Here is a 15,235-nt window from a genome sequence, read left to right on the forward strand (position 1 = left end):
AGCCCATTGATCCAACCTGTGCAGATCTCTCTGCATAGTCTGATGATAAGGGAACATAAAGAAAAATGAGCTCCGGTCTCTCTATTCCAATTGCATAGTTTAACGTGTTGGGGGACCTAAGAAACACACGTGTCAATGGCATTTGCTTAGGAGACATAACCAAATAGCCGCTCTCTGACACCTGACAAATCAGCCTCCGCAGAGATGAGTGATTACTCAGTTACTGAATGCCAGTGGGAGATAAAAATAATAGAAACTCTTTGCTTTGAAAAGTAATTTGCTGTTGTAATTACTCATCAGTTATCACCTGAGATCATGAACTAACAAGTGATTGTTTGTAAGTCATTGGTTTTAGTGGTCTCACAAATCCAATTTTGTTTAGCTTTCAAGTACTTTGGGAACTGCTTGATAAAATGTGTACATATATCGGAATTAATGCATTAATTATATAGCATTTAGTCTTTTTTGTGTGTATGTGCATAAAGGTCTGGAAAGTTCTGGCCAGTGAAGGGCGACACTTGCAGTATGTACTTGCAAATTAAGTTTACCTAACCTAAAAGTATACATAAGGTGTCTTGAGCTATATTGTAGTTAATTAGCTATTCAGATACCAAAATAAATTCTTACAAAAGCTTGACCTCACTTCATCTTATCCTAATATTTGCCAGGATCTATTTCCTGAGAATCTCCCTTCTTTTGTTTACAACAACAGAATCAGGTCAACTTGAGCCCAGTGTTTCCATTCCTCACTATTAGTTAATTTCAGAACTACTATTAAATCTCATTAACCAGGACACTGATTCTTCTGTTTATTTCACTTGCTCTGATGAAGATAAGGCTTCTGTGTTTTGCCTGCAGCTCAGCTAATTTAGTCTAATGTCATTTAAAATAGTATAAAATAAACAAAAAAGGGAAATATTTCAGGAAAACTGAAATCAATTTCTCAAAAGCAAGAATTTCTGAACAATCTCAAAAAATTGCTCACATCAGTATAACTCTCCATGTCCACCTGCAGACTTGTGAGTTAAAATGTGTTGAATGCCAGACTCCTCGTAATAGTGTCTTGTGGTATTGCAGAATTTTATTTGTGGGGGATTTATGCAACTATAAGAAATGTTCTACTATAAAAAGTTTCATACAGAGTTACAGACTGCTTTTCTAAGAGATGGAAATTGTATTCTTGCTTCCCTCAAACTACATAGTACTAATGGTATAGAAAAACAAGTGGGTTTTTCTTTTTACAATATTTAGTTCACAAAGACAGCCTTACTGTAGCCCTTCTGTCACTGGCTATTATTTCTTGTAGTACAAATAGAGCAGGAAAAGCTAATGACAGATGAGAAGACTGCTTGTCAGTAGAGACAGTGGTGGCAGTGGGCAGCTCTAGACAACTTTAAGGTTCACTAAAGATAAACTGTGACATTAATCTAATTCATAATCATAGTAATCATCATCTGTGTTCACTCCAGTGCTGGAGGCCTCATTGAGTTTCATTTTCTTTCTGTCCTCTTTGCCTCTTTCCATGGAAGACAGATTGTCTTCGCACTGCTGCAGAATCTTTTTGGAAGACATCCAGCTTTCTCCTCGGCTTTGTGCCGGCGCTGCACACTGCCCTCCCCGCACATCCGTCCCTTTGGCCACCAGTGCTCTCCTGGTTCTGAGAAGGTCACAGGTGCAGTTCCAAGGGTTCCCATCTAAATACAGGTGACGAAGACGAGGTAAATACTCCAAGACTTTGCGATCCAAGAGAGATATCTTGTTATTCCGTAAATTTAAAACCTGAAGCTGTTTCAAGTCCTTCAGCTCTTGTTCTCCAACATCCTCTATGTCATTTCCTTTTAGATCCAATCTAGCAAGGGTGTCTGGAAGTCTGAGCAAAAATAAAACAATAGAAAGGTGTTATGTTCATCATACTGTTTCTGGTAAGTGGTATTTGGTGGTGGGTATTGGTCCAGGCACATCTGATGAACTAAAATAAAGCTGTCACTAAAAAAATGCAATCTTCTGCAAAAACAGTTGTTCATATTGGGTTTGGGTATGTTTGTTTGTTCCTTGTTTTTACATTATAGGTGTACTGTGTGTACACCGTTGAAATGTTTTCCCAAATTACTGCAGTTCTGACCTGTACTGACTGTTCATGCAACTGAACTGAACAGCAGTTTTGTGCTGTATTATGAAGAAAATCAGCTGTTTAAATTAAATAGTCAAGTTTAAAAATGCTTTTTGTACTCTTCAACGCCAATGATAGTATAGCACCATGAAAGATCAAAAGTATAGACAATTGTGGCAGCACTGCTCCTTCAACTACTTTTATATATGATTTGTTTAAAAACGTTTCTTAGTTTGTAAAGAATTATATTTTTTCCACTTGTTCTCCTGCTCCCATAAGACTCAAACATTAATCATCACAGCAGTAATCCATCTGATGATAAGCTGTTAAAAAATCAGCAACAGGGAAAATATAAATGTTTTTAAAATAGTACTTTTGAGAATTAGAACTGGTTACATTTAGAAGAAGAGAAAAAGCTGATAATCTCTGGATATGATACTGGACAGGTCAGTATAATTTTTATTTTCATATACATTACAAATTTATATGAAAAGACCTTAATTTCAAAAGTCTTTCTCATTTATGATCTTTTCATTTCCCTTTGATATAGTTAGTGACAAGTGCTTAACAGAAAAACATAGGCATGGAATATCTTTAATAAAATTTATTTGAAAGTAACTTAATAATCACCTTACTGTGGTAGTATGCAAGGTGATGAAATTAAGAGTCAAGGTTGCAGATTTTAAGGAAACTTGACTGAACCTCCCAGGGAAATGGTAATCATATTACCAAGACCTATTTAGAATAGAACAGCAGTATACTACAATTGGTAAACTTATGGGTAACCCTCACTGTTTTTTGTGAAGCCGAATTTGAACCTCTTAAGCTGAAAGATGGTTTCCAGATTTGTGAAAACCTGACAAGATTAATGTTACTATTTCAAGAGTAGGGCAGTTCTGTATCGTGCTATTTTTCCTGGGGACACGAGAATTTCACGTATTGATATGGTGATTGACTTCACAAAATTTGACCTTACCAAATGCTTGTGACTGCAGTAAATCAGTTTTGAAACTTAACTGCAGACAATTGCCCAATATGACACTGTAATATCAGAAGGGTACTCTGGGGTAAAACCCTAGTGCCACTGATGTCAAAGGCAGTGGGAAATCACCCAAGAGGTTTATCTAGACTGATTACAGTCCAAAGCCTGACCAGCAAGTTCTTAAACCTGTGAAGAGTGTTGTTGTACTAATGTTAGACTTTAACTTTATGGCTATATTGTTTGACTTCAGGCTGTGTTGATCTAGAGGAAATAATGCCACCGAGTACATGATTGAGTGCTCTGCAGCTGGAAGAGGAGCCATGCTCACTTGGGAGCTGACCATGGCAGCCACACTGTGCTACTGCCCCTCTAAGGAATACCATCAGATTCTTCCTTGCATTTTCACCACATCCTGTAGGATTTTATGAAGTACAGGTCTTCTCTAAAAGTCCTAAAAATACTTGGACTTGTGGATTATTTTCTTTTCTTCTCCTCATTTCTGCCAAAATTCTGCTAAGACCTATTCACTTTAGCACATCAGTCATATCTTTTAACCTTTTACACCTGACAGAGTTCTCAGATAGAAGTCAAAAGTAATGGTTTCTTTTTCTGTATATCCGTGCATACCTGGTCATCACCAGACAATTAAATTAAGTACATAAGTTTTATTTCTTGTCATTATTTCACCTCTTTTATGTTTACAGCCCTCCCTGGAAATCTGTATTTACTGTTGGAATGAAAGATTCCCAATATCTCCGTAAAAATTGTAACATTTAAAGGCTAGTAGAGGACTCCTTGCTGTTAATTCTCTTGACTACGAAGGTTGTAAAATAAGATGGATTAGACAATACTAAAGTAACTACAAAGCATTAAACATTCCTGTCAAGCTAGACTGAAATCAAATATTTATACACCACTAAATCAGTTTCTGATTATAAAGCTGTTGCCAAATAGATTCAAATGCTAAAGGACATGATACTAAATTAATTGAAATTTTACTGCATTATTTATTTAGGCTAGTTAAACCTGTCTTCAAGCCATAAAAATAAAGTTTAACAGTGCAGTTTTGTTAAAGAAGTTGATGTTAATGGAATTACTTCACTATTTTTATGCCATCTTCTTGCACAGCCTTTTGTAATAATAAAATTGCTACTTTAGATCAGACCAGCCTCCATTTGGCTTAATATGCCATCTCTGATAATGGCCAGTTCCAATACTCAGATGAATGTAAGAGATCCTCTAAGCAGAGCATTAATGAACACAGTGTGCCCAAGGGATGTTTCTTCTGTGCTCTGTTGACTGGAATTTTTCTTATAGCCTGAAGCTGGAGACTTTATATGCATTCCAAATACCTTGTAATGTGTGAATTTAATGAAGCTGGGAATGCCAATATCACTGGAAAAGCACATTCTTTTTGATCAGATTCAGCTCCCAAAATCTTAATATTTTAATAATAATAAACTTGGTGTGGCTTGGCAGAAACATCAGCTTTAAAATTGCTATTTATTCTTTATATCAAATGCTCAATTATTTTTCTTTTGTGGGAGAAAGTAAATCTAAGTAGCAGTATAACCTTGGTAGTAAGCCTGTTGCATTCTCCTAGCAGGTTCTTTTTATTCGTGTGCTAATTAAATAAAGTGGTCTCACTGGCAGGGAAAGATGCAAAATGAGCAGATTCATTGGGGGCCACAGATGTAATGAAAGCAGCTCTACTCTGAGACTGCTAACAGGAGTGCTAATTAGTGCTAGTTACGCCAATGGGTTTATGGTATGGACAGACTTCTACCGTGACTGGGTCTGAATACCAATTTTTGGCTCTCGTTCTCATAATGCAAGGAAGGAGAGATGACACCTTAGAACCAGCTGTCCTGAGATTCACTTGCCTCAGCGGAATAGAACTGAGGAGATTCTGTTCCAGCGCCAGATTGGAAAGGTGTGCACACTGCTGGAGAGCTCCCGCCTCAAACGTGCTGACAGAGTTGTTGTCCAGAAACAAGTGCTTCAGGTCTTGGAGTCCTTGAAAGTCCTGTGCTGTCACCCTTTGGATCAGGTTATTGCTGCAGTCGAGTTTCTGCAGCCTACCGGGCAGCCTGAGTGGCACAGTGTGGAGATGGTTCTTAGAGAGCTCCAGTGTTGTTAAGTTAGGAAGAACCTGGGCACCATCTATTGATGTCAGCTGATTTTCTGACAGAAGGAACTCAGACAGATTTTCTAGGTGTTTCACATCTCGAAGTCTCACCATTTTAAGTTGGTTTTTCTCTAATTTTAGTGACAGCAGGGATTTAGGTAGGTCAAGAGGCACTTTTGTCAAAAAGTTACCACTTAAGCTGAGAAAATGTAGACTTTGAAAAGATGCAAAGAAGTTGGTTGGAAATGAATTAATTTTATTATCAGCCATGCTCAGATACTTCAGCCTAGGAAGCCTAAGTGGTGCAGACACAGATTCCAGGTTGTTGCCATCCAGGATCAGACTCTGTAAATTGTGAAGGGAAGAAAATGCACTCGGAGGCAGAGTTGCAATCAAGTTGTTCCGAAGATCGAGCACCCTTAGTTTCATCAAACCTGCAAAATCAGATGCATGCAGAGCATTGATGGAGTTATCAGTGAGTCTTAAAATTTCAAGGCCAGATGGGAGAAAGGTGGGTATTTGCTTTAGCTGATTTTTGCAGAGTTCCAGGGATTTCAAGGTGCTCAGAGCTTTGAAAGTGTTGTTTTCTATTGATTCTGTGCCACTGCATGATAGGACCAGCTCTTCAAGGACTGACATTCTCCTGAAGTCAGTAAACTTAAAGAGAAAAACAAAATTTATATGATAGTACATTTATAGATATATCCTCACTGATTACTAATTCTGGATGCTTGGACAATTGCTAGTATATGCTGAAAAACAATATATTTAGAATGTGAAACTAAAATAAGTGGTAGGTAACATTAGAGGTATTACTATAGGTACCTGTGGTTTGCCACTATTTATTTACATTTCCAGAATTTTCTGGTTTAAGTCTATGCTGTGTCAGGTTTTGAGCAAATACATACATTTGAAGAAGGAATATTGCTTTTATTTCCTCCTGGTAGATAGCCTGTATAAAATGGAAAGCTAACATCACCAGTGGCAGAAATCCTTGCAGAGAGTGGATGGTTGTTAATGTTCATTGTGCTCAATGGTGCTTGCTAGAGCACTTTGGAGTTCATGACACAGTCCTTTCCATAGATTAACAGTGCTGTCACTGCAGCATGTATTCCCCAGAGAGAGTACCCACAAATATTTTTACCTCTTGCTGCTCTTGTGGCAGAAAACTAAAATTCAACACTTTTCTCTCCCTCACTACCTTCTTCTTTTAAAATAAAAGCCTCACATATTAATATGATCAAACCAAAAGTGTCAAATCAGCCTGGCCTGAAAAATCACCTCTGTGGAACAGTGTTTTCACAGAAACTTAGTTTTTACTAGTTGGAAATAAACAGATGCTTTGCAGTGGTAAATGGTATTTAGATGTTGACTATAATTATAATATCAAGAGGCACACAATTGTTTCATTCTTTTTCTGCTCTGTTGGAAGGTGCTTGTTTACAAAGATTGCCATCTTGTGTCTCAAGCAGCAAATCTAAGTGAATCTGGCAGTGCTCTCTAAGCTGAGATAGGAGAAGTATGCAATGAGGGTGGGCCAGGGAGTTCTCCAAGCACACCAGTTGCTAAAACATTGGTTTTCTGAAATTACCAAATATGCTTCCCATTGACCTCAGTGACTGAGTCTTAAAAAATAATTTATATGGGAATCCCCCTCAAAAAGCAGCATGAGCAGGTGTTCTGCATAGGAGTGGTGGGAAGGAGTGTCCTCATCTGTTTTCCCTTCCCATGTCCAAAGACATATCACTACAGGTCTCAGGCATACCACACCAGTTAGAGAGGCTAAAGTAACTGTAGGTTCTTCTTGCTATTTCCCCCAGGGCTTGGTAGCTCCCAGCACGTTTTAGTCTCAGTGGGGAAAGCTATACAGCCTGTTCTACAGCACAACCCCTCATCCCAGTCAGGAATCTCCATGGAGGGCAGTACAAGTCCTTTTGCAGTACAGGTGATGAGCAGTCATTTTGTTCCATAATCCTGGTTGGATACATTTGACTATCCTACTTGTGTAAGGGAAATCAGCTTATGAAGGTGACTGCTAAAAGATTTCTTACAGCTTTGTTTGTCCAACTCTTGCATGTTTTTGGGCTGTATCTCTTTATCTCAGCTACAAACTCTGCATTTTAACTTCTGTTAAAGTTAAAGCCTGCACAGCTGTGAAGGACAAGTCAGATTTCATTTTGCTATGGTATCCTTAGTTTATCTTTCAGATTAACTTTATTCTCTCTTGCAAAACAATTTCTGAATTGCAAATTTTGATGCAATTACTGGGAAAGCATAAATATGGAACCTCTATTGAAGCAGGTTTCTCCATCAATTATATTTAAATTCAATGAGGGAATGTACTTCCATTAAAAATGTTATATTTTCAACAGTAAGCAACAAAGTTGTCCAAATGATATAATTTTATTTTTCTATAATGCAGTGTTTTGTGTATATATAGGTAGATAGCAATATCAGAACTGCTGATGTCCAGTTTTGGTCATGATTAGGAAGGTGATCTTGTACATAGGAATGAGCTGCATTGGTCAAGAGCACAAAAACATAATCACATGTAATTATAAAACCATCTTATGGAAATTGAAACAATTATGAACCTTCACAATTCAACACATTTTCTCCTAGAAAATACAAAAGCAATGTTTTCTGCTTTTCCTCAGTTGATTTCTGTATGTCTCTGAGAGGCTTAATTTTCATCTTATTAAGTGACAGAGAGCTACGCGAAGGTCAATGTTCAGACATTTGCTCTGTAATGATGTTGGGCTTCTTATTGTGGATTATTATAATTTCTATTTTCCACCTATTTGGTAAGCTTGTGACCATGCTGTTTTGAGACTTAAATATTTATCTGTGCTTTTATAAACCACCCAGTCTTTCTAATACAAATCAAAACATATTTGAAAGCCCACCAGATCTTTTTTTGCTAGGAAGCAGTGTTTTATTCTCTAACTGGACTGCCTGTAAAATGATACTATTATAGCTTTATATTTTAAAACATTGATCTCCTGAAAGTGGATCTAATATGCTGTTATTTAATACAAGCATTTTAAGGAATTTGATGTTTTAATTAGCTTTTTCTTTTTTGATTTAGAGTTGCTGTGACCTGGGATATGTTATAAGCAGTCTTTTTAAAACAGTTCCCTATGCTGGAGGCAAGGTAGATGATTTTCTTTTAGCAGATAAAACCCCACTTATTAATATGGTTAGATATAAACTAAATTTTAAATTAAGAGTTAAAAGGTTGTAGTTGATCTTCAAGTCAAGGAGGAAGCAGAAAATATTTTAAAAAGATGCTAAAATTAATCTAGTTTTGGTATTATAAAGCCTTTTTATAACAAACCTCAGGTTGTAAAATTACCAAAAGCAAAAGTGCCAGCCACTGTTTTTAACACTGATCAGCCCTGTCGGAACAAATACAAAATTGACCAGGGTAAAAAACAAAATGATCTACTATTTTTCTTAGGTTTTTTTTTTTAACACACTGGATTTAGCATACAAACATATATTCTTTTTTAAAATATTTTTTCTTCACAATTTTAATAATAATCAGTGCAAATTAAGCTGCAGAAGTAATTGAAACAATATTTTTTTATTCTTCTGAGGCACCTAATTGCCAAACGATAATCTTTGTGAATGCTTACATATAAAAGTCTCTTGGAGGTCAGCTGTGGGAACTCTGGGCTTCCATTCAACTTCTTTAGGAAAGTATGTTATTTTCTTTATGAGAAGGTAAATAAAAGAATTTTAAAAACCAAGCAAATAAAAATACCCAAATCAAACCAGCCAAATGAACAAAAATCCTACACCAAAACCCTAAAAGCCTATAGAGTTATTTCAGTGCTAGCAGACATATGCTTTACAAGCAGAAATGTTTCCTTAAGCACTATAATATGTGCCAGTGGAATTGCTCGGCTGTGTAAAATCAAGCATAGGTATTTATGATGTCAAGACCTATGAAGTATAATTGGTTGCATGGGAAAAAAAAGAAAAAAATATATCCAAAGATGCAGTATAATCTCAAGGAAATAGCCTGCATAACTACAAGGATGTAGTGTGAAAGGATTTCTTTCCTTTCAATGCAAAGTCAGTAGCAGCAGTAAGGCAGACTCATAGCCAGTGGAATTAATGTATAAAGGGAAAAACTCTCTTCTTAGATGGTTTCACACACCATTTGTTTTGATCGGTCATAAAACATTTATCCCACTACTTCATTGACTTATATCCAACATTTAAATGCTTTATGACACCTGTCTTTTGCTCTAGTCAGAACCTAAGGCCACTTCACTTGTAACTGAGGATTTGCTTACAGGTATGGACAACTAGCCTAAGAAATGGAAAATGGCTCATCTTACTTATCTTGGAAAAAAAAGAATGGGGTGGAGGAGGGATAAAATGTATTTCCTAATACAGAATTCATTCTTTTGTTTACCCCGAGTATAGCTAAATCACACCAATGTTTGACTCTTGTGGGTGTGTGAGATAAAACAAGAAAACCAGAGATATTAGTAGCAGCTAAAAGAGTAAACTTTCTCAGAGGAAAACTGTACAATGACTATTTCTCAATGGGAAACAGGCATTCTAGATGCTGCTCTAAGCTGCCTTCCACCTTATTTCATTTAGTCCTGTGGGCGAAATCAAAGATGCATTTCAGAGCACTTAAATTTTTGTAAGAGAAATTGTATCTCATTTGAATTGCACATTTCTTATTATTTGTAGTAAATTGATACGCAGCAAGCATGTGTAATACAGGTGGTTATATTTCCCTTGTGTCTATCTATACAAGGTGAATTTATTAAATAAAGATATTTATTCCAGGGTAGGAAACAAAGAAGCACCATTCCAGAGTGCAGTGCAAGGTGAGCATAAGCTGATGCCTTTAATAAAGTGAACCAGTGGTGCCTCAGGAAACCCAGAATAAAGTTTTTCAATAGCACAAATAGCTGGCAGCTTTGGTTAGAAGCTCTCATTTATGTGGGTTATTAGAGAGGCCTGGCCTTGCTTTTAGAAACATCTCATGCTGTGCCTTAGACTCAAACTTACTTCCTCTGCCATTTCTAATAGCAGTTGTACCTGACACTTGCAGCTCGAGAGGGGAAAAAGAGCTTCAATTTCATTCATTAGGGAAATTAGTCTAATGACATAAACCCACTCATTTTACTGTGGAAAAGTATTATATTGTACCAAAAATAGAAAAAGATTTTAACAGGTTAAAAAATTACTCTGAAAGTCAATAGTTATTTGACCATATATAAAACAACTCAACCTTTGGCTGCTAGTTGTAAAATACTATTTTTTTTGAGTTTCATACAAAATATAATTTTGACAGCGTGAACTAGTGCTTGGAGCTGCAGGAGCATGAAAACACTACAGGAATATATTTACATATCCTTAAACAGTAAGTAAAAATAAAACCAGATCTGGCAGCACTTCATCAGTTTTTAGAACATAGAATAAGATTCTCTCCTCACTAGATGCCACCACCATCTGGGAAGTCTAACTTTCAGTTACAGTGCATTACAAAAAGTATTTTTTCTGGGTTTTCTTACCTGCAGTTGCTTAATTTTGCTGTGGCTGATGTAGAGTCTCCTGGTGGTAAAAGGAATTTCTCTGGGGATCTCTGTAGCCCTGTAGCATTGCACTGACTGGGCAGGGTCACAGCTGCATCTTCTTGGGCAAGTGGTACTTAGAGCACTGTGAAAAGACAAGGCAACTAAAAGGCAAGACAAATACATCTTCCAAAACAGGAACTCTATAATTGCCTCAGCAACTTACAGCTTGAATTAAGCACCAAAGCCCTTTTATACCATGAAATCTGATAAAAGGATATTATGACTGTGTATTTTATCCCAGTGAAAAAACAGCAAAAACAATACTGTAATTTGCCTGGGTTAAAATGTTGGCAGGCATTACAAAGAGTGAGAAACTTAAACAGTGATAAGGTGCCTTTACATTTGTAGGTATGTGAAATTAGTGTTATTTATTACCTGACAGCTAATCTGCAAACATCCATATTATCTTCAGTTTCCTAGTTTTGTTAAATGTGACACCATGGAATTAGTGGAGAAAAGATAAAGAGCTGTTTTATAGTGGGGCTGTAAAACCTTTGTATCTTCAGTGACCCAGTATTAGAAACAGTAAAAACACAACTACAGCCAACACTGAAGCTTTTTTGCTCTTCCTCTTGCGTTATTCAGACCACCATCCAAAACCTCAAAACTCAGGCTGCTACTATTTTAAAGCTAAAACATTCTATTAGTTTTCTTAATATCTGTGGTACAGCTGAGTGCTTCTGACTGGACAAAAAATCACCTCTTCTTGTGTAATTCCCATAAATCAAAATTTAATTATTCTTGTATTTGAAAATTATAAATGGGAAATGTTTGAAAGCATTTAGTATAAATCAAGTGGTAGATAATCAATAAGACCTATTTACTACATGACAGATGGAGAACAGAAAGATTTCCCCTAGAGTTTTCTCTGTGCTTATTAGTGCTTCTCTGACATATCTGCTAGCTGTGCCAGCTGGAGATGTAAAGTTTTGAAGGGCATACGGTTTTGGTTGTGATAATTTTCCTTTGCAGTCAAGCAGTTTATAACATACAAACCAGTGTGCTTCTGTAACTTTTGTATCTTATCACACTGATCTCCTTTGCACTGTTACCTGCTTGCCTCCATCCTCTCCATCATATCTTGAGAAGCAGGTAATCCTACTCCTTAAATGCAGACTAGGCTAGTAATTTTTCCAAGCAGAAGATAATGTCAAGTTGATTTGACAAATGGATAACAGACCTTGATGGGAATGCCTTTTGGGTGCAGCTGGGCTTACACTGGACATTTGCCATATTCCTTCCTGAAGATCCTTCTGTCTCCTTAATCCTCTATACTGTGAGTTCAGAACTGCAAGCCAGAATCTGCTAAACCAAGCAACAAGAGCAGAAACCTTTTCCAAAAGCAGCCTGTGAAATTGGCATGTTTAACAAGCTATGCAGAAAAATACTGCCTGACTTATGCCATAGTGATCACTTGAGCAAAAATGAGTGAGTGGGCAGCTTTAGCAGCTGTGCATTTAAAGAAGTGTTTTAATGTATCTCAGTCTAGGGTTTGATACTTGGCTTGTGGCTTTGACTTTCTTTTTTCCCCTACAAGAGTCAAAGAATTCAGACAAAAGTGTACATCCTTTCTGCATACTGACAGCTACTTGTGGTATATTTTTTTTGATTCTGTCTTTCTATTGATTTGGATTTACATTCTGATGCAACTAAGATAGTACTGCTCAGCATCCTGTGTAGGAATTTCTCTTGCTTAAAAATGTTAACAAAACAAACTGCTCTCTGCTCCTGGAGGGTCAAAAGAAAGGAAAATCCAACACTATGGTTTGGTTTTGAAACCTCTAGAGTACTGCAGTCAGTCTGCAAATCCCTGTAAGAGTCATAGATTGCAGCCTTCCCTATTTTGTAAATTTTTGGTCAGTCAGCTGATGTCAAAATTCCCAGCTGTGGTTACAAGGTAATTGCACCACAGTAAGGTGCAATATTCTTGGCTCTTGGCATTTTTGTGTAATGTCTCTATCCGTGATCTTTTCAAACTAATGAAAGGAAACATTATTGGTTTAATAGTTCATTTCCATTTTATTTACAACAACTACTTAATCAAGAATGATGTTATATATCCATTATTTTCTCATATATGTCTGCTTTTGGCAGCTAGGTAATTTAAAACAATAGCTATAAAAGATGATGTCTTATTAAACCTATTCTGTACAAATTTTCACACCAGAGCTGATGACTTTGCATTTGCATAAAATTATGACCTGCAGGCATTTATTGACTTTAGGAGACCTGATGGCAGCAGCACAGACAAAGAGTCCAGAACTGTATGAGCATAAGCTTAGCAGGAAGCTGTGGGCTATGCAATAATTAAAAAACAAAAAACCAAACCCCAAAACAAAACCAAACCAATCAAGCAAAAAACTCCCCACCAAAACAAAACCAAAATAAGCTCCCCCCCCCAAAAAAAAGATTTATAAACATTTCAGAATCTTGGTACTGGGCATAGCACTGCTGGCCCATGAATTGCACAACCTCACAGCACACTATTAGGAAGATGAATCACTGTGGCCATTTCCTGGCAGCAGGTTTTATGCAAACTCTCCCAAGCTTTTGATGGGGATTCCTGTGCAGGACTAAAGGCATGATGTAGCACTCCATCACTTCTGTGTCAGAAAGAATGAGCAATAGCACCCGAACCTGCCCCTGTGAGAAGTCCCAGAGACATCCTACACCGTGTGTGCTTTAACCAAAGGTAAACATTTCAGATCAAAACCTGCAAAATCCCAAGTCTGTGTCAGACATTGTCTTGTTGGTAGCTAATAAAGACATTGATTAAATATATTGGACAAATTTGGATAAAGCACAAGCTTTATTTGCTGGAAATTAGATCTTTCAGGCTTACTGCTTTTATTTCAAATCTGAAGTAGGGCTCATAAAGGACTGTAAAGTTTGGTGGGTTTTTTCCCAAATATATCAGTTAGCCAAAGAAAAATATGCTATTTTTGTACAAGCCTTTCCTCACACAATATTTCAGCAGAACTAGTGTATGGGCCTTTTCTTTCTTCACCAGAGTAACAGGTTTGACAAAAGCACTCGAATTCAGGTCAAGACATAACTTTATAACGTAAGATTTAGAAAATGACATAAAAGTAAGATGACATTAAAATGGGAAGAATGAACCTGCAAAACTATTGTTATGGTGTGTTTAGAAATGTCTGAAGAAAGCCTATAAACCTGCAGGTGGATCCCTTGTAATGTACCTGATGGCACAGACCATGCAAAGGAAGATGCTGTCTTATAACAAAAGACATGGAGAAGCTGAGCTTTTGCAGTTGGGGTGTCCCTTGCCTATGGAAAGGAAAAATGGTAGCAAAAGTCCAGCTCAGGGCTTGCACAGGGCACGGACAGGAGCTTGATCCCTGAGGGGTGTCACAAGCAGAAGCAATTTGGCAAGTAGGAACTGCTAAGTGATGGCGTATGCTCTAAAGAATCCTTGGCATATTTAGGTGCCATATGCTATCAAGTGCCTGCCACTGAGTACATGTGAATTTATAATTATTTTTTGCTGGAGTTTTTAAATTTGGATTTGGACCAGTTTTTCATAGGGACAGCAAATGGCATTTGTCTGCTGCAAAGGTTACCTTCAATCAAGCACTTCTCTTCAGAGTAGATCAGGCTGCTAAGGGAAACAACCATAACATTGTTTTTCAAAATGTTATGTGTCTATTGATCATCTGTTGAAATGTCCTGAAATACTTTGCAGAAATGCTTCCTAAACAAAGAGCCTCAGAGGGTTACACTGAATCAAGAATGTCAGCAAATGGATTCTAGGACAATTATTAAGACCTAATTAATATGCAGGTTATAAATTTATTTTAAATTATTTTGTGTTTTAATCCTACAAAGCAGAGTTTCACAAAAGCAATCAGAGACCTGTCTGGAAAAAAAAAAAGTATCTCAATTTTCTTAAGCCAAGAATTTTGTGGAACTATTTTTATCCATTTTCATAGTATGTGGAGAAGGTGTGTTCTAACTCCAGGCAAGGTCATCTTCATACACTGGAAACAGCTGCTGGATGAGTTAAAGCAGATTTTTCTTCCACACAAAAAGGTAGGTTTCCTTTTCTTCCTCCATGCTGGCAATATAGAGGAGATGCAAGTGATAACCCCTTAGGAATTTCTTGCATTTCACTTGTCCAGGGCACATTTGCATTCCAGAGGAACCAGCACGGTGAAACAGATTGAAAGGAATGAAATTTTGTTAAATGGAAATTCACATATTGAAGAGTTTTACTCACTGCCAGTTTTATGAGTACTAAGGGATTCTAGCTCAGATCAGATGCATCTGGGGCAGGCACCCCACAAAAAACAATCCACCTGGAGGAGGTCAATTTACATAATTTCATACACATATGCCACTAATAATGTTGTAACTGGCCTTCAAGGTATTGTAGGCAATGGCATCCACTT

General features: G+C 37.1%; 1 protein-coding gene across 1 annotated transcript; it reads right to left on the reverse strand.

Annotated features, from left to right (window-relative positions):
• Nucleotides 1–1,422: 1,422 nt before the first annotated feature.
• On the reverse strand, nt 1,423–10,949 carry LOC132325818 (nephrocan-like). Its single transcript, XM_059843380.1, has 3 exons — nt 10,764–10,949; nt 4,976–5,877; nt 1,423–1,870 (listed from the first exon to the last, which is right to left on the reverse strand). Exons 1-3 carry the CDS (start codon nt 10,947–10,949, stop codon nt 1,423–1,425), a joined length of 1,536 nt encoding a protein of 511 aa, XP_059699363.1.
• Between the last annotated feature and the right edge of the window lie 4,286 nt (nt 10,950–15,235).

Source organism: Haemorhous mexicanus, chromosome 3, assembly GCF_027477595.1.
Source record: "Haemorhous mexicanus isolate bHaeMex1 chromosome 3, bHaeMex1.pri, whole genome shotgun sequence".
Taxonomy (NCBI): Eukaryota; Metazoa; Chordata; class Aves; order Passeriformes; family Fringillidae; genus Haemorhous; species Haemorhous mexicanus.

What these genes read in the sequence shown, in the direction of transcription:
- LOC132325818 (XM_059843380.1), bottom strand. Translation starts at nt 10,949, where the DNA reads ATGTATTTGTCTTGCCTTTTAGTTGCCTTGTCTTTTCACAGTGCTCTA. An exon ending in GCAAAATTAAGCAACTGCAG is followed by an intron (nt 5,878 to 10,763) that starts GTAAGAAAACCC and finishes TTTCTCTTTAAG; the next exon opens with TTTACTGACTTCAGGAGAAT. An exon ending in CTCAGTTCTATTCCGCTGAG is followed by an intron (nt 1,871 to 4,975) that starts GCAAGTGAATCT and finishes ATTTTTGCTCAG; the next exon opens with ACTTCCAGACACCCTTGCTA.